This window comes from Peromyscus californicus, unplaced genomic scaffold (genome assembly GCF_007827085.1).
Source record: "Peromyscus californicus insignis strain IS unplaced genomic scaffold, ASM782708v3 Scaffold_7__1_contigs__length_154581171, whole genome shotgun sequence".
Classification (NCBI taxonomy): domain Eukaryota; kingdom Metazoa; phylum Chordata; class Mammalia; order Rodentia; family Cricetidae; genus Peromyscus; species Peromyscus californicus.
In genome coordinates, this window is record NW_026294595.1 from 136,222,309 (window position 1) to 136,242,174 (window position 19,866).

General features: G+C 43.2%; 1 protein-coding gene across 18 annotated transcripts in view; it reads right to left on the reverse strand.

Annotated features, from left to right (window-relative positions):
* Positions 1-19,866, reverse strand: part of Ptprt (protein tyrosine phosphatase receptor type T) — a 1,101,940-nt gene that overhangs the window by 57,520 nt on the left and 1,024,554 nt on the right. For all 18 annotated transcript variants that reach the window (XM_052726074.1, XM_052726080.1, XM_052726075.1 and 15 more), the window contains one exon: positions 5,346-5,433. In XM_052726074.1, coding sequence (XP_052582034.1) covers positions 5,346-5,433 — 88 coding nt within the window. The remainder of the gene's footprint in view (positions 1-5,345; positions 5,434-19,866) is intronic.

The following is a 19,866-nucleotide window of genomic DNA, read 5'->3' on the forward strand; positions in this document are numbered from 1 at the left end:
TCTTGATTGAATTACCCTTATTGAGACACAGGAGGTATAGCTTGGGCACCACACAAGGAGGACACACACACATTCTCTGCATCCCCTTGTTTTGAAAGATCAAGTTGCAGAGCCCAGAGAGGGGAAGAACAGATGGGAAGAGTACCCAGAAAGGACAGAGGACAATGTTCCCAGTGCATCTCCTTGCATCCTCAGCATGTCACCAGGCAGTGCCCCACCAGGGAGCCTTGCTGAAAGGACACTGGAAACAGAACCAGAGTGGAGGAGTTAAGTTAGTGATTTTGATTTTGGAGGGTCTCCCAACAAATACCAGGAGGAAAGGAATCTAACAAAGGAGTATCACGCAGAATTGTCCACACTGGACAAGCAGACCTTAGTCTTGTTGCAGAGCTCTGGGAGAAGACAGGAAATATGGATATCCAGGGAGGGGAAGCTGGGATTTTTAGATACCCACTTGTACCAGCCATCAACTGAAAGCAACCCCTGAGGACATTTAATTCCCCAGTGCTGTGGTCTGTCCTTCAAACAGCGAGTGATGGTCTAGTGGCCAGAGCACATCTTGGGAGAAAGACACTGATGCTGGCAGTAGAATTCGGGCCATGAACAACAGAGAGTTTGGGAAGATATGGGGGATACCAATGATTTCTGTATGAGGAGAAGCGTGTAGGATCCACCAAGAGCCACCTTCAGAGAAAACTAAGAAGAGCAGAAGCTGAGGGTCAGAAGAAATTATGTTTCAGAGAATTATCCCAGTTCTCTTCCCAGGAGGCAGTAGAGAATCCTGCTATATGAGAGGGCCTCTAGGTTTGTTCTGGACTTGAGTCCTTCCTGGCCCTCCCCACTTTAGGAAGAGAACACCATTCTACGGAGCTTATCTGTTATGAAGTTGGGTTCTTGGGAGCACATACTCCTGGAAAGTATACATGTGACTTCATGCACCGGAGAGATCCCTTGGCAAGAAGCATGTGGCATCCTGGCAGGTGACAGATCAGAGCTCTGGCCATGGCAATCCTATATACTCACTATGTGACTGGGTGACCTTGGGTATCGTCGATCCATCTCTGGACCATCTCTCCCAGCTTGTCAACTCAGAGGCTAGACTGCCCTACATGAAAAAATCCAATACTCCAAAGGTCACATTGGATGTAGATTTCATTTCCATTCATTTTTAATATGGTTTTTCTACACTGGACTCTGACCTCATAGGTGAGAAATAGGCCCGAGAAATGGAGGGGACTTGCCACAGGTCGCCAAGAAGTTAACTGGCAGAACAGACTGCAACTTGGTTCTCCCTGACCTCCTGTCCAAGACTCCAATACTGCAGAGCCCAGTGACTTTTCTAAGATCTCCCCAAGGCTTAGGTAAAAGAAGCCTTAGCAAATGAATGTGAGCCCTGGGATTTGTGTTTTATGTTCTCCACCTGGTTCTATGATCTAGGAGGGTGGTGTCCAATGACTATATGAGATTCTCAAAGTATCACTAGAGAGCTTAAATAATAAGACTGCTGGGTGCTGTCTCCATGCCTTCTGATGCTGGAGGCCCCAGGGAGGTATCTGATCATTGGCAATTCCAATGAGCTCCAAAATGATTCTCTACAGTTGCCCAGGGACTACAGCTTGAGAGCCACTGGGCTGGCCCTGTTCTCTGGCTTCTCATGGGTTCAGCTACCAGACAGCAAAAGCATAGTGTGTGTGGAGGCAAAACAGCAGGGTCAGGGAACTTACTCCCCATCCCGCTTTGTTGGAGATGCCACTAGGGGACATACCTGTGCTTAGTTAGACTCTGTCTCCAGGTCCTGGCAATTTCTCCCTGCAGAATCCTTGGTGGCTTCTAGTATCTTTGCTCCTAGATTACACCTTTATGAAGGAACTTGTCATTACTTCTCAAAGGATACTCTCGGGAGGTTCCATCAGTTTTTCACTGGGATCCTGACCGATCACAGGACAGTGCCACTTTATGAAATCTGCAGCCCTTCTGAGAATTGCCTTTTCCACAGGCATCTCCCTCCTGCCAAATTCAGAAAGCTCCAGAATGTCCACAAGGCTGGGGGTGGGAGATGGACACTTTGCTATTCTTGAAATTCCTTCTTGCTCACAGTCTCTGCCCTGGAGCTATCTGAAAGCAAAGGGCTTTGTTCTCACTTCGCCCATTCATTTCCTTCTGTTCCATTCCTTTCCATTTCTACTCCCTGGAAAGCCCGGTCTCCATTACTACATTCTCAATGGGATCATTTGGAAGAAAGAGTTCTTTTACCAAGGTTTCTCTTTCACAGATCTTTGATGGCAGCCCCTGCCATCCTCCTTTCCCCTTTAATCTTTGCTGTGCTCCCTGGCCTGGGCCTTCCTCCTCCACTCAGGCCTTTTGGGAACCTGGGCTCCTTAAGATGGTAATCACAGCTGGTTTTCTTCTTGTGCCAAGAATATTTCTGTTTACTAAGGCTGGGCAGGCCTGGCCTTTGAGAGGGACACATATAAGGGCAGGGATACTTTCTAGGCCTCTGGGCTGTTCCTCTTTAACCATTTTCATTGAAACTTCAGGAGCCCCTTTTTTTGTTCCCCTTTATGTCTTGTGTCGCTCTTTGGACCCACAAGTCACCTGGTCTGTGTCTCTCCGCTGGACTCAGTATAGTATATATACTAGTATAGTATATATCCTAGCTCTGATATGCCTACAGCCACTGAACTTCAGTTAGAAAAGAGATTAGGGTTTATTTAAAACCACAAAGGGGATACTAGTAAGGCTCCTGATTTTTCTCCATCTCTATTTTTTTTCTCCAGGGCTGGATATAAGACAAAAATTCCAAGGTAAGACATGTCTGTAGGAAGAGTGGCTAGCACTGGAAGGCTGGGGTTGGGGGCAGAAGCAGCCTAGAAAGCTGTTGTAAAGCTTTCTGAGGCCGGGAACAACTACAATGTAATTTCTCTGGGAATCTAAAATGATGTGGAAGAGGCCCTTCTGAGGACTGGTGAGGAACTTGGGGTTTCACGGCAGCTGAGGTTTCTCCCAGATATGTTGATTCTTCAGATTTGCTGTCTGTCTTGTGCTTGGGCATAGCATCTTTCCCTGGCTTTGGATATAGTCTTTAGTCAAAGAGACGTGGGCAGGGCAAGGTGGAACCATGAGGTATGTGGAATGCATACTTAAAAAAGGAGCTCACACACAGCTTCTATAGCTAGAATATAGCTCCCCAGGATAGCGGGCCTGGGCACCTGATCCCTGTTAACTCTATCCTGCCTCTGCTCCCCATTCTGCCATTGGAGCTACTGTACAGTGAGTGATGTGGCTATAGGTACTAGGAAGTCATCTCAGCAAAGGAGTTCAATTCCATTTCTATTGCCTTCTGCAATTCTGGCTATCAAATGGTGCTCTCAGCAGGAATGGTGTGTCCTTCTCTCCTTCCTGTCCTGTCTTCTCTTGGCTCTTCCCTCTTTGGACTTATTCCAGTGTAGTGTTGGCTTGATCCAGCCTTCCTCCGGTTATCCTTCTAAGGTGTTCACTATCAATTTGGGGGCACAGTAGACAGAAATGCAATGCTCATGCCCTACAGGACCCTCCTATATTCAGTTCTTATGTTTTAGACATAAGTCATATGGAAGTTTTGGGGAAATAGAAATGCAAGATGGCTGTGGACTGTGCTTCTGTGAGGCAAGCAAGCAGGCTCATCCATATGCCTCTCAATGTACAGCAATGACAAAGGCCAAGGTGAACAGAAGACACAGAGTTCTAGGGCTGAATACTGTGGTTCGTCTACATGTTTACGGTCAAAAAAATTCCCCTAGAGAGTGATGATAGTTGATAGACAAATGAAGAAGTAGACATTAGCAAGTCAAAGAGAGAAGGGAAGAACACTTTGATGGAGAGAATGGAATGTGTCAAGGTGACCTTGAGGTGTGGAGGGACAACATGGAAAGCTCAAGAGCTGTGTGAGAGTCAGCGTGGCTTACCAAGGAGACTATGATGGACTGAGCCCCCATGAGTGGATCTGGAAAAGGCCTTGCAAGAAGGAGAACTCAAGGGTGAAAAGGAATGCCTAAAGGGCTTTTAGTAGAAAAATAATACCACTGAAGTCATATAGTAAAGATCTTTATGAATTCTGTCAAGGATCAGATAGGTAGAAAGTTTGGGCCAGTTGGATATGGAGGAGACTGGGAAGAGGCTGGGCCAGATCCAGGGGACAGTTGGTGATCACCCAGGCAGGGATGAGCTCTGGTAGGCCTGAGGAGGCCTTGCCTATCTTTTATATATCTCTCATACATCTTGTCTTCTGTCCGTTGGCCTGAGTATTCCTGTCTCTATGAGTAAGCCTCCCTTCCTTATGCTCTAGGCATTTGTTTTCCACATCTGTTCAATATTCCTAGGAGCAGGGCACTGAAAACCTACTTTTGACAGTGAACCCCATTTGAGTTCACAACCCGACAAGAACATTGGATAATGCACTAGGTACTTTAGTGTACTCCAGGCACTGTGTTGTGGCAGATGATGGTGGGGACAAATCACAGTGAATAGCCACCTGTCCCAGAACAAAGACATCTCCCAGCGCCCAGCCCAGGAAGTGTTCAAAGGAGGCCCACACATCATGTCTTAATACATGTTTGCTGACTATTTGAATATCTCTTTCCGACACTTCACTTGCAAGAAATCTTGCTGTTTGCATGCAAGAGAGAAATTATAAATGTTTTCTGATTAGTTCCACTATTCAGAGCCCATTCCTAAATCAGCACAGGAAACAGCTAAGCGAAAACTTCTGCCTCTTTCTTCCTTTACAAACTGCCTGTGTCTTATTCTTCCTCCAGCTTTTTTCTTTGGCGATGTCTAGACAGTTAGAACAAAACTTTTAACTGTGCTAGAAATAACTTGTCCCTTAGGATTTCCTCCTTTCCCCTTGCTTTGCCCAAACTGGGGTACCCTGAGATCTTAAGAAATATTCCTCACACAGTGGACAGGATGTCAAAAGGCCTGGGTTGGGCTACAATAGATCACAGGAAGGCTGCTATGGGCAACTCCTAACAGAGCTTTAACTCAATATTTTCTCGGGTAACATTGCTCTCTCTCCCTCTGCTGCTTAGAAGGCTGTTCATACCATCATCTGGAAGTGCCAATACTGGTGTGCTATCACTGAGTGGCAATCAGTTTTGTGACAGCCCTCTCTCCCTCTCTTCCTCACTTAGGATTGTTATTGACTTCATTTGGGCCTCACCATCCCTTCCTGCGATCGTTGTAATAATCTACTAACCCAAAGTCAGGAACATAAGGATTATTTTATATCAAATCCCAGGAAAAGAGAACTTTTTTTCTCCCACATTTCCCCAAATCTAAGACATAGAAACTCCCAGAAGGACACCTACAGGAAATGATGTTCCCATATCGATTCTTATTGCGGTTTTCATCTTCCTTGGCTGTGTCCCACGAAGCTGTCTGTCCCTCTGGTAAGGCCTACAAAGCAAAGGCAGATTGGTTAGCATAACCTGAGATGGCAACTCTCCTCAAGTGTAGATGAACCAACAACAGGAAATGAATATCCACTGTGATGGGCACTCAGTATAAAGGGCTATGTGCCTATAGTGCTGCCTCCCGTGGTCTTACCTTGCTTGTTCATTGGCTCAAATATTGTTCTGTCTTATTTCTGTCATGAGCTTACAGTCTACAGCAGCAAGGATTCATTCATTCATTCATTCATTCATTCATTCATTTATTCATTCATTCATATACTCAGCAGATACTCATTGATCCTCTAATATGTTTTGGAAATTTTTCTAGGTACTAGGAATCTAGAGTATCCAATGGATTAGGAAATGTAGAAAAGGACAAAGAAAATCCAAATTTATATAATGAAGATATGAAGAAATAGAGCAGGATAGAAGTTTAGGAAGTTTTCTGTGAAAAACTCACATGTAAACTCATTCCTTGTTGGGCAAGTCACACTGAGAGAAGTAAAAAGTGCTTTCCAAGCAAAAGAAACAGATGCAAAGGTCAGAGATTGACCACATGATCATGTTCATAGATGAGAGTATGGTACGATTGTTGGGGTAGGAGATAATGACTGGAAAATTCTAGAGAGATTTGAGAATCTAAATGACCTCCAAGCACTATAGTTACTGGTTAATACAGAATGTTGTTCTACGTGTGGTAGGGAACCATTGGAGGGCTCTGAGCAAGGAGGTCACCTCATATGCTATACAAAGGGCATTCATGTTCCTGTGTGGAATGCAGGCTGTAGGAAAGCCAGAGAAGAAACAGGATAATTGGTAATGAATTTACTGCAATCATACCTCATAATGGCTCTTGGACTGTTGGAGCAGGTAGTAGTAGTAGACATAAGAAAAGTAATTATTTTGTGGTGTTCAGTTGAGTGTGTCTGACTTAGGTTGCCTCAGGAGCACAACCAGAGATAAGGCTTTCAGTACAAGTGGTTGGGTTTGGAGGCAATCAAAGAGAATGAGTAGGAGAATGGGGAAAGCAGACAATTAAGGGTATGAAGCTGACAGGGCAGACTGTCATTGTACCACCAAGCAAAACTTGGGCATAATAATTAATGAGCACATCTCATGTTCAGGGCTCTTGGACGAGAAGGGAAGGAGAGAGTTGGAATGCTTATCCATTGTTTCCCTTCTACTGCAGTTGGAGAATAACTGTTAGAAACCCCCCATATTTATGCCATGCTCTGTAAGTAGTGTGGATATTCTTTAGTCTTGAGGAAGCCCTTGGATAACAAAGCAGATGCTTACTAGAGGAAGATGTCAGGTTGGTATGCATGAGAACCATGAATGTGTGGATTTGTACAGGGTACTAATGCAAAGAATTTAGATAGGAACTATGAAAGAAAGAAGAATGAAGGCTGGCCTTTAGGTCAATGGTTTGAAGAACCAGAGAAATACCATTTACTGAAATGGAGAAATATGAGGAAGAAATATGATTAATTGGGTAGGAATTAAGCATTGCATTTTGGGTACATAATACACTTAGAAGATTGCCAACTAGTGGGTACTGTGTATATTTTAATATGTTGAAATTAGTAAAAAATGATAATAGTAATAATGGCACCCAAATTTGAGATGTCTGCAAGATATATAAGCTGAGCCGTTGATCAGGAAATTTAATGTAGAGCTCTAGAGCTTAAAGGGAGGGATGAGCTAGAAAGTCATCAGTCAGTTTAAGAGGGAGGCAACTATGTAAGTGACAGCCAAGTAAACACCCGTGTGGATAGTCTGCAAGAGCTGAGTGCCAAGTGGTCCAGAACAAAGGGAAGATGCAGTCAGTACCATCATGAAGGGTAGAAATGAGCATTCGTGGAGTAGGAACAGCTTTAACAAGCCTGCAGCAGCATGCAGGACAAGCCCTATTTTGATGAGTGTCTCTATCCTTCCTCACAGAAGGACAGGCTAAATGTCCTGCTCATGGTCCTTGCATTACTTATGATATTGAATTTGCAGCTTCTGGTTTGCACAGAGGAGGAGAAGACATTCACTCATCTAAACACATCAGCTTTCACCTTGCCCATCTAATCCTCATTAGGTACATTCTAACTAAGAGCAAGAACTCACCAACTGGCCAGAAATCCAGTCACTCAGCAGGCTGTGGGCTCAGAGAAAGGCATGGCCACTGTGCATAAAAAAAGTAGTGTTTGTGTACAGTGAACCCTTTCTTACATCTAGTCTCACATGGGCTTCACCAACTTTGGTGGGTTTCCCATAGCAAAGGTTATATTCAAGACTTATCTATGAAAATCTGGATACATATTTGAATCACACCCTCTGGCTGTAGAATAAAAGCAACCACAGAGAAATGCATCTGCTTGTAAGTATGTGTTTAGCTTGTGTCTATGCTTTGCTGACCTGTTTTCTTGTTTTTTTTTTTTCTAGCATGACCATGGGCTTCATCTATGCAGTGGTTGGATATGTAGAACTGGTATCCATTCTGTCTCCTCTCCTTCCCACAGCCACCTTCGAAAGGCACTAATGAGAGGGCTTTGCCTGGGCTTCATGACTAAGCCATGCTTTCTAATTTCACTCCAAGGTGTCTTTTCAGCTGTTGTTGGCTCATAATGTTGTTCTTTGTGTGCCTCAAACCCTTAGGTAGGCATCTCAGAGGGGAAACAAAGCAATCCTGGCCTCTGGGTACCAAGCATGCCTATAGCAACCTATACCTTGGTTTAGGCTATCTTTTGACCACAGATGCTTCCTGTTCTTGCACCTCATTCTGCTTCCAACCTCATGCTATTCCTGACCAGGCAGCCTTACTTCTGTCAGTCAGCCTGCTGGTATATTGCTGCGTGTCAGAGGCTTAGTGACAGCTCTGTCTTTCATGATATTTGGGCTGAGCTTTGGGGATCAAACTTTCCACTTGAAACTCTCTGTGATAAAAGTCCACTGTTCATTCCAACATGGTGGTGGGGCATAATATTTTCACATGAATCTTATGAAAAAATACATTTAGTATTGCAGATACAGCATGTGTGTCAGAATTTAGGTTTCAGTTAGCTTAAGGTCTCTTTATGGCTGCATGCTAGAGTTACTTGTGTATGGTTTCAAGCTCTTAATGCCAAGGTCTTATTCCAGACCAGATAAGTCACTGTCTGTGATAAAATGTGGACATAGGCAATGATCAAAGCGCTCACGGGATTTCACTGTGAAAATGGTAAATTGACCTGCAGAGATAATTTACCTTTGGATCTCCTCTTTGGTTTCCCTGGCTTTGGTTTTGTTCCCTCCAATTTATCCTCCATTGTTGTCAGAGTGATCTTTATAAACTGTGAACAGGACCCAGTTACTTCTCTTTTTATTGAATAAATTCCAAATTCATAACAGGCCTTTTATGACTTCATCCCAAATGTTCTTTCAGCCTTACTTCTTGCCATGTACAAAGTCCTTCAGATTTCTGAGTCTTTACACATGTTCTTTCTACTTGAAATTCCCTTCTACTCGAGGCTTCCTGTAAAATCGCTAGGTATCTTTCCAAACTCAACCAAGCTTCTTCTCTTTTGTAGTCTTTATGCTCACCCTTCCTTACTGTATTCTCAGCTAGAGTCAGTCACTTCTATATTATCACATGGACATCTCTACCTCTAATAATCTAAAAGCTTATCTTCCAACTTGGCTTCCTATCTTCCATGGGCTTCTTCAGGGAAAGGATAACATCTCATTTATAATTCTGTTTCCAGGGCCCACTGCTAGGACTGTACTTTATACTGTTAGAATGACAAGTTTGGGATGAATTAAATGACTAATAAATGAAGTGGCTTCTGTGCCTGTGGATGACAAAGATCTTGAAATTGAAGCATCATCAGTGACCTTGAAAACTGTCCTGCCCCCTGTGACCTTCAGGCAGCTGATCAGCTGATTCACAGTGTCAATCACTGGGACACCCTCAGTGACAGAATGCTCACTGTCCCTCAGTTTCCTGCCTGTCTTCTGAGTAGCATCGCTGGCTGGATTTCTCCTTCCTCTGGCCCTGTGCTCTGTCTTGGTCTGCCTCCATGGGCCCAGTAGAAGAAGCATGGGCCCTCTGTATTGTAACACTGAAGAGATCCAATGAAGGTCCATCTTGCCATTCCTAGAGTTCTTAATGGTTGCTTAACATCACAGCCATGGCCTTGGAAATAAGCCAAGGCAAACCTATTCCAGGAAAATCCTGCACCCAATGTAACAGTTGTAAAGATTGAAGGCTGCTTCCCCATGGGAATACACATAGGCACCTACTATAGCCCCAGGACTTCTGTCTCCCCCTAGTGAGGTTGAAAGAAACCAGGGATGGGGTGTGGGGTGGGTATGGGTTTGCGATGATGTTGACAAATATAGAAGGTGCACCTAATAGAGCCACCAAGAGGAGGTGGTAATGGCCCCTAATTGGCAGACTTTGATCACCCATATGTTTCCCCTTTTAGGCAGCTGCAGTCTAATAGAGGATAATCTCTTCAAGAAAACAAATCTGAGGGGTAAGAGCATGAAAGGGAGACTCATCTTGTCTTCAAAGTGAAGGAGCCAGGGGCATTATTTTTACATTAGTGGCTAGTTACAGTAGATTGACCAGGGAATGGTGGCAGTCATTAGGAGCTAATCACATTCTTTTGAAACCAAAATTGCCACCTCGTTATACTCCTCTATTATCAATCTCTGGTTCCCTTTTCTTGTTCTTTCTCCTTAAAGTGCGAAGCCCTATTTTTGCATTCCCCTCTGAGTGTGGGAAGGTTTCCTGCTCTTCCGTAGTGCTCCTTTCCCGAGGAAGTCACTTAACTTTTGTTCAAAGGATCTGTTTGGGGATGTCCTTGTCCCTGGAGAGCTGAGCCTTGGTATGCATTACATCCTCAAAAGTTATTTGAAAAGGTCTTTTTGAGAAAAACAAAAGAACTAGATTATTGTGGAACCTAGGTAAGCAAAGTCCGGAGGCAGAAGAATAACTGCTCGGCAACACGGGAGACTGTGTTCTGCTTTCCCACACTTCCTTCCACGCTAGTCATCTGACGCTAGGTTCTGTCCCTGGTTGTAGAAATGATGGCTGCAGATGTGACAAATACTATTTCATGAACCACTTTGACTGTGGGGAGAGGCAAATGACATGCAAACAAACAAGTGATTACGGTTCATACTGTGTGCTTTGAAGGCGATAAGCAGGGAACACAGGGGGACAGCAAGTAGGGATAAGGTGCAATTCAGATAGAGAGGTTTGGGCAGGTTTGTTTGAAAAGGTGACATTTGAGAAGGAGGAAAGAAGACCTGGTACTGGCAAGCTGGCCTGACACTCATAGCTGAACCCCAGGGCTCTCCTACTGAGCATAAACATTTCATTGAAACCAGTCTGAGATGAGAGCCCTTGTGAGAGTCATGATGGGAAGGGACAACTGTAAGACCTTTCTTCAGCCACATCTAAACAGAGACAAAAATATGAGCATTGTTCATGACCACAAAGAAAATGGCTAAACATCCCTCAATCCCAGCTGACAGGAATGCCCACTGCCTCTTTGCCAGCTACATTTTTCTCTCAGTAAGATTCATCAAGCTGCCCAATAATACTACATCTAGCATCTAATCTGAAGCTTGCTTAAGCCGTCTATAATTTCACTGAGCACATCCCCACATTCTATGAGCCCTTTCTGACATCTGTTTCCTGAGAAGCCACCCCTCTCCATGTTGCATACTAATTTTTTCCAAATTGAACTATTTAAAGCTATAGGGAAGATCTTTAAGAGTCAGGAAGTAAAACTTACAAGGCCTAAAGAGTAAATATCTCACAAGTCTTAGGAAGTTCCTGAAACTTAGAAGATTCACAAGGTCCCTCTCCAACGTTATATAGGCAGTAACAGCTGCTGAAGAGAGGAGATTCTTCAACCAACCTGCCTGGCTACAAATCCTATGGGGGAAAACCAGGGATGGAGCTTTTGTGAGCCATTACCATGCTGTGTGGGCTTTTTGTTATGATATAGCTTCCTTAGGGGCATACATGTCCTGTATGTAAAACTTCACCCATACTCCTATAAGCTACCTCAATAAACTTACTGGTTCACTAAGCTAGACTTGGCATAATCATTTCTTTGGTCTGTTGTCAGTTATCTATCTGGAGTGAATAGATTTGTTCATGTGTCCCTAGGAAAAGTCACACAGCACCTGGGGTATGCAAAAAACCCAACTTTCTCAATACTATGTATGTGACTATTAGTCTTTGGTTGACATACTTGATCTCAAACTAAATGATGAGCTAATATAAACCATGGCAAGAGCTGGGAGGAGTGTTCCAGGTGAAGGGAAGAATAAGTGCAGAGGCTCTGAGATGGAATGGGCTCATGGTATTCTAGAACTTGAAGAAAGAACAAGAGATATACATATGTGGATCAGTGACACATAGTTGTAGGCAGAGTTTTTCTGTCCCACAGCTGCTCTCAAATAATCACTCAGAGGCTTAATATTAATTTCAAATGCTTGACCAATAGCTCAGGCTTATTACTAACTAGCTCTTACATTTTAAGTTAATCCATATTCCTTATTTATGCTCTGCCATGTGATGGTACCTTTATTAGCATGGCACGCTCATCTCTTGTTCCCTCTGCATCTGACTGGCAGCTCCAGACTCTGTCCTTCTTCCTCCCAGCTTTCTCCTATTCTGGCTCTCCTGCTAATCTTACTCTGTTCAGCTATTGGCCAGTCAGCTTATTTATTAAACCAATCACATCGACATGTATTCACACAGTGTAAAGGAATATTCCACAGCACATAGGTGTGACTCAGTGAAAGTCCTACAGGTCACAGATAGGATGTGAGTTTTACTCAAAGTCAATAAGAATGCTTTGGGACTATTTTACAATAGCCATTGTCACACCATGATAAACAGCAGAGAGCACTTGCCACCTGATTCACCTCCACTTCACCTATGTTGATAGGCCTGATGGATTTCATGCTGAAATGATTATTGGTGCCTACTTCAGACACTCTTCTTATGACTGTCAATCACCTGCCAAGTCACAGGGTTAGTTGGAGGTTCAGACTACATGATCACAAATCATTCCTTCTTAGGCTCTTTTGTGCTGACTTAGTCCCCAATTCTGAGTAACCTGCCTCTGTTTCCCTACTTAGTACTTTAATTCCCTGTTAGAACCAAGAATCATCCCTAATGATTGCCTGGCTAGTTCTTTTTCATCTACTAGTTGGATTAGTCCTACTAGCTAAGAGGGGCCTTTATAATGCTTTTAATTCTTCTTTGGATCCAAACCCCAAATAGTGAGACCTCAGAGTATAGTTTCCAAGAAGAACTCATCTCCAATCCTGTGCTGAGGTGTGCCAGTCCACTTCACTTTCCTGCAGCCCCACTAACCTAGCAGCTCTGTCAGCAGTGATTCCTTCCTTCATTCCCCTTGGCTTGACTGTATCCCAGGAAATAATTGGATGTGAAATGCCCTGAGGTGCAGCAAAACCAGGCCCCAGGATTGCTGATCAGCCAGTTCCTGGATGATGCTTCAGGGCACAGACAAGAGCCTGCCTCCCCCATAATCAGTTCAGCCCACCAGGATTTCTTCCTGTTCCCACTGTATTCTATGGCAGGAAACTTCCGTAGAGTCCTCACCAAGAAGGAGTCATTTTAGTAGGGCCTGTCATTAGCTTTTCTTGTCAAGAAATACTTAGAGCATACCAACTATGGATGTGAATGGGGGGAAGGTAGAAAGGCAAGCTGTCCGTAGTGCATGAATATTTTCACTGGGAGTCATTTTGCCATCCAAGACCCAATAACGTGACACACCCTTCAGGTGAGAGGAGGGGAAGGGTAGAACCACAGTGGGAGCAGGAAGAACAGTTTTGTTGTTTCCCCTTTAGGGATTATTAGGATTATGTTGGTGTCTACACCATTCTGTGCATTTCTTAAAACTCAGCATGGGCATGCTCAAAATTAAAATATAAATTATTTAACATAGAAAATGAAGAGGCATGTTCCACAGAGCTTTGTGACAATTAGTGATTACCTGAGGTAAAGCCCACAGCATCTGGACCAATGCCTGAGGTGTAAGGTGTTCACAGACTATTTATCTTCCTCCGTACAAAGGTCCTTCATGGTTTACTCTAAGAATTTACTGTGTGCTCCATAAGAAACATCCAAGTTATTGGCATAAGCATAAAAAGGGGGACTCCTGGCACCACTTGTCTCAGATTGTCACAAATCAAAGGGATTCTTGGGATATAGGTTCTCAATTTTAAAATGGGGGACTTCCTAGGAAGCAGGAATGAGTTATTTTTTAGGCAAGACATAGAATTCAGGTAGTAGAGAATTTCATCATCTGTTGGGAGTCTAAGGTTCAGTCCCAATCTTTTCATGGACTCATTTAATACTCAATTTACTGAAGTCTGTGGGGGGAACTTACTAGATAATAAGGGCCACCATGGACAGCTGTGCAGGTTGGGGACAATACAAGAGCAATAGATCTAAAGAAGCACTGTGCACACGCCAGACAGTATAGTTTTCTATACATCTGTATTATGAACATCTTTTGGAAAGTGACAGTTAAGTATCTTGAGGCAGTTACACCTTCTGCTGTTTCTCTCTGAGGTGCTGTGTGAGTTAGTGGTGGCCTTGGCAGAGGCTAAGCTTTCAACAAATACTACCTATTCTGTGCGGAAAAGCATATGCCTTGGGGATTATAAATGTGGATGGAGAAGGCAGGAGGAGATGACTAATGACATCTACTCAAAATGGCATCAGAAGAGCAAATATTATTGCATAGCATGTCACTAAATAGATGGTAATTTATGAATTCTGCTGGTGAAGCAAAGTAGAAAATCAGATTGCTGCAAGATACAGGTATTTGTCTGCCATGGGAACTTGGATCAAGTCAGAATAGTTGAGTGTGTGTCTGTGTGTAGAGTCATGAAACATTCCTTAAAGGGCCCAATTACAGCCTGCACTTAGGAGGCTGAGGCAAGGTCGTTCAAGAGCTCGAGGCTAGCCTGGGTTATACAGTGAGATCCAGGCTCAAAGTCACAGAAAAGGAAAAAGGCTAGGGATAGAGCTCATTCATTTGGGAGAGTGCTTACTGGGCAAGCATGAGGACCCAAGTTCAACTCTCAGAAGCCAGGTGACAAAAAAGCTGGCCATGGTAGCTTGTAATCCCAGTGCTGGGCTGACAGAGACCAATGGATCTCTGGGGCTTGCTGGTCAACCTGATGAATGAAATCAGTGAGTTCCAGACCAGTGAGAAACCTTGTCTCAAGAAAGGAGGTGGAAGGACATCCTAAGGAATGACACTCAAGAGCTTGATCTTTGGTTTCCATATGCTTGCATGTACATGCACACAAACCTACACAAAATGTGTGTACTCAGACATGCATACATGTGTGAGTGCACACATGCAGACACACACACACACACACACACACACACACACACACACATACACACACACATCCCAAAGTTTAAAAAAAACACAGATTTTTTTCAGATGACAATTTTTATGTCAGTGGCTCTCAAACTTGGTGGATATCCAGATTTCCTAAGGATAAATGCAGCACCCCATAGCCTGTCAGGTTCAAAGGGAACTCTGGACAAATGGCTATGTGTTGTATCTTTTAACAGACCAAAGCACATGTGGGCCTCCAGTCTTTCTTAGCATCACAAACACTTGTTGCAGAGTCCATGCTGGCATCCTGGCTCTTCTTAGCTCTTCTTGCCCTGCCCCCTACTCTAAAGTTCTTCAGCTCATGGGCTTCCTTTTCTCCAGCTTGTCATTCCCATAGAAACCTGCTATTTCAGCTATGAGCTCTCTATTTTCTCTGTCTTCCTCTCTTGGCCTCCTCTCGCTTGGTTGTCTCTTTCTCCCCAACCCCTGCCCTGCTCCCCACTCTCTCCTCTCTCCTGGCCTGGTTCAGTCTGCTATCCATGTTCAAGTACACTACTTTCACTCCTGGCTTTGGATTCTTCCAAATTCCTCTGGATTTACTCTCCCTCATATTTACAATAAAAACCTTCCCCTCAGCCATACCATGTCCTCGATTTATACAATAGCTATCTGGCATCAGTGACCCTATGCCTCAGTGTCCTTTCTTAACTCACTAGCTGCTCTGACATACATTAACTCTGGAGAGCTGCTGTTGTAGGCAGCAAGGCAGAGGCACATAGCAAATGCCCTGGGGGGAGATTCAGCCTCAAAGTTAAAGGTTGATGCTCCACTCATCCTGAGGGACCACCCACACAGGTGAGGGGCTTTCTCTGTTGGCTTCTTTCTGTAAGACATGTTGTCTTTTTCTTGAGGTGAGCCATTTAAAAAATCTTACGTTTAATTGACACATACTAATTGTGTATACCTATGAGGTATCCTCTGACAGCTCAGTACATCTATACAATACATAATGATCAGATTGGGTAATAAGCATATCTGTCACCTCAGACAGATGTCATTTCTTTTTGTTGGGAATATTCAAAACCTCCAGCAGCTATTCTGAAATATACAATCAACTGTTGTCAACACAGTCACACTACTGTAGACTTTAAAGCTGTTCTTCCTTCCCAACTGTGCCCAAGTACCTACAAACCATCTTCTCTCTACCTTTCCCTCTTTCAAACTCTTCCCAGGTTCTAGTGACCACTGTTCTAGTCTCTGCTTCTTTAAAACCAGTATTTTAGTTTCCACATTTAAGTGAGACTATGTGCTATCTGTCTTTCTATGCCTGACTTATTTTACTTAACATAATGGTCTCTTGTTCATCCGTAATGCTGAAAATGACAGTCTCATTTGTATGGATGAATATTTCATTGAGTATGCATACTACATTTTCTTTATCATTCATCTGCCAATGGACCCCTAGGTTGATTCCATATCTTAGCTATTGTGAGTGAAGATGTCTGTTCTATATTCTCATTTAAATTCCTTTGATGTATAACTTAATGTAGAATAGTTCTATTATGTGGTAGTTCTATTTGTAGCCATTTAAGGACCCTCCACACTGTTTTCCATAATGGTTGTGCTTATTACATGCCCACCAACAATATGTGAGTTCCCCTACCTCTTGATTCTCCACTAGCATTTAATTCCCGCCTTAAAATAAAAATTTATGTGCATGAATGCTTTGCCTGCTTGTATGTACATCACATGTGTGTCTGGTACCCTCAGAGGTCAGAAGAAGGCATCAGATTCCTGGGACTGAAGATATGGATGATTGTTGGGTTGCTATGTGGGTTCTAGGGAATTGATCCTGGGTGCTCTGCAAGAACAGTAAGTGTTCCTAACCACCAAGATATCTCTCCATCCCTCTATTTCCTGCCATTTTGATAACAGCAATTCTAACTAGGGTGGGCTAATAGCTCACTTTGGTTTTGATTTGCATCTTGGATAAAATTATTGTTAATCACTTAAATTTTTAACCAGCACTTCCGAATAATATTTCATATTTGTATGTTATTTTCCAGATGTTTTAGGGAAGAAAAAAGAAGAAGACTTTGTCCTTGTTTTCAAGCTCAGTGGAGAAGCTTGCACTAGGATCTCCTGATCCCTTCCAGCTGGGAGCTGGGAGACAGCCTCCAGCCCCAGCTCCAAGCCCAATGTTTTAGTTATACACACTACACACAAGCATCTAGGAGGTTGTTTCTGGGCCAACAACTCTTTCCTAAACTTCAGTGTTAGAAGGGATAAATTGTAGATCATGATCATGACCTTGTTGATTATGGTGGTGGTAGTGGTGGGGGTGAGATATAACTATAGTTTAGTGGTTAAGAGCACTTAAACAAGGACCCAAGTTACCAGCACTTAGGTCAGGGAATGCTCAACCACCTATAACTGCAGTTCCAGGGATCTGATGCCCTTTACTGTCCTCCACAGGCACAGCACAGATACACACAGATCCACAGACACAGACACAGATACACACAGACGAAGACACATACAGATACATAGATACACAGACAAAGACACATACAGATACATAGACACACAGACACTGACACACACACACACACACACACACACACACACACACACACACACACACACACACAGAGTGTACATAGTTTCCTCCATATTCTACTTTGCCTCAGCTCAGTGTCATATCTTTTGTGATAGTTCTTATTTATCTTGGTAACAGGCAACAAAGCCAAAATAAATAATAACAATGTCAGTAACACCTGCCTGCTTTTTTCCTACAATGCTTTCACCCATGTGCCTCTAAAGCAGTAGTTCTCAACCTATGGGTCACAAGCCCTGTGGGAGGGGATTGAAAGACCCTTTTGCAGGGGTCATAAATCAGATATTCTGCATATCAGATATTTACATTATGATTCATAACAGTAGCATTACAGTTATGAAGTACCAACAAAATAATTTTATTGTTGGGGGTCACCACAACATATGGAACTGTATTAAAGGATCATAGCATTAGGAAGGTTGAGAACCACTGCTCTAAAACATTTTATCTAGAGTTAAGCTATGGAATTCCCTTCTATGGTGAGGTATTGAGCTTCCTTAACACATGGTCTTCATTTTTTCTGTTCAGTTATCTCTAGTGCCTGAAATAGTAGAAAGGACACCACTGGTACTTAGATGGTGTTTTTGACCAGATGAGTGATTAGAAAAAGCCATATACTATCAGACTTTAAAAGAGCTGCAAACTCCACAGTCAAGCATTTCACAAAGGATGAAACTAGGATTCACCCAGGAGAAAACCTTGTCTAAGACTATGCAGAATCTTGGGATCTGGGTGAGAACTAGGTCTTGATTCTTGGTTCAAGAACCTTTCTACAGAATCCTGAGGATCACTCACTCAGTTGGGAGGGTTCCTGTAGCAAACATAAACAAATAAATGCTGTCACCTGTGTTATGAACACTGTTGATAAAAATAGGCCAAAAGGATTGAGTTAATAGTATCATCCATGTGAGCTCTTTCCCAAGTTTGACACCACATGAGTCCAATGCCTTTTGGTCACTTGCAGGAACTGGCCCATTTTCTTCCTGTTTTAACCCTGCCAGGAGAGTGAGATGAGCAGGTGGAAGCCTGGCTCTTCCATTTGGGCCATTATGATTTTGCAGAGTAGACGAATGACCATGTTTTCCCATTTATGATTTGAGCATCTGCCACTAATTTCTCATGCCTGTCCCCAGAACCCCTCTCATCTATAAATCAAGGAACTGGACCAGAGTCCCTCTAGCAACAGGATGTTCTGTTAATCTGTTACCAACTGGGGAGTGTACTTTGTGCCTGCTCAGGAAGCTTCCATTGCCATGGTTATGCGCCATTAGGAGGCTGCCTGTCTGACATCACCCACAGATGACTAAGCAAGATGGCCTCTCCCCTCAAAAGCTGTGCACATGGTGCATCCGGCCAGAGCTGGAAAATGAACAAATGTTTGCTCTTCATTAGACTGCATCATATTCCTCACAGCTGTTCCTTGTTGCCTTAAATAGTCTTAATGGAGCTGTGATAACCAGACACCTTCTGGTTACCCTACTGGGCTTATTCCATTCATTACTACGACAAGCTGTCTGGGTTGGATGGGGATTAACATACTTGTGTTCTTTGTCTGTATCACAAAGTCACCTCTTCCTGTTTTCCCTCATCTTTCCCAAACCTGCTACTCTTCTGTTCATCATGCTAACCTGCTTTCTAGCTAACATCTGTTCACATTTGCTGACATGCTATGGCATCTTTTGTTGGTTTGTTACTACAAAAAGTGGGATCATCTTGGCTAGGGTTAGGAGAATAGGAAAGAAGAAAAGGTTCTGTAGTTCATGACCATGTCATGGTCTTTGTTTGAATGTAACTGTATTCTATCTCAGGCAGATTTGTGGGTCAGACAATAAAGCAGACATATTGATGGTCTGTGGACACAGATATGGCCCACACCAGAAACTCCAAGGGTTTCCTAAGACTAGTGACTAGTAATTTTTAAAGTATATTTTAATCAACTAGAAAGCTTGTTGAAATCTCTGATCCCACCATAGCACATTTTATTTTAATTGGTCTCAAATATGGCCAATGCACTGCTGTTTTAAATTTTTTTCCCCAGGTTAATTCTAACCTGAAGCCAAGATTAAAAATCTCAGCTGAGACCTAGATATGCATGGCAAGTGAAGTTAATTTGCCTTAGTCCTTCTTGAGTTCTTTGAACTATGGTCAATCAATTAGATCCTGAGATATAGGCATGGGAGAGGGTGCCCCAGAGACTTCTGTGTTAAAGAAACCTAATTAGTCTGGCCAAAAGGTTCTTATTTGGACTCTCATAATATTAGATATACAAAGGGCTCTTGGATTAGCCTGACCAATCCACTCATACTCAGTACATGAGGATGTAAGTGAGAACCAAGGAATGACTTGCTGAAAATCACCTACATACTTGAGAAAATGGTAGGATGTGAGTACAAGCATTTAACTCTCAGTACAGGATAAGCCATGTATTACTTCAAGTAGT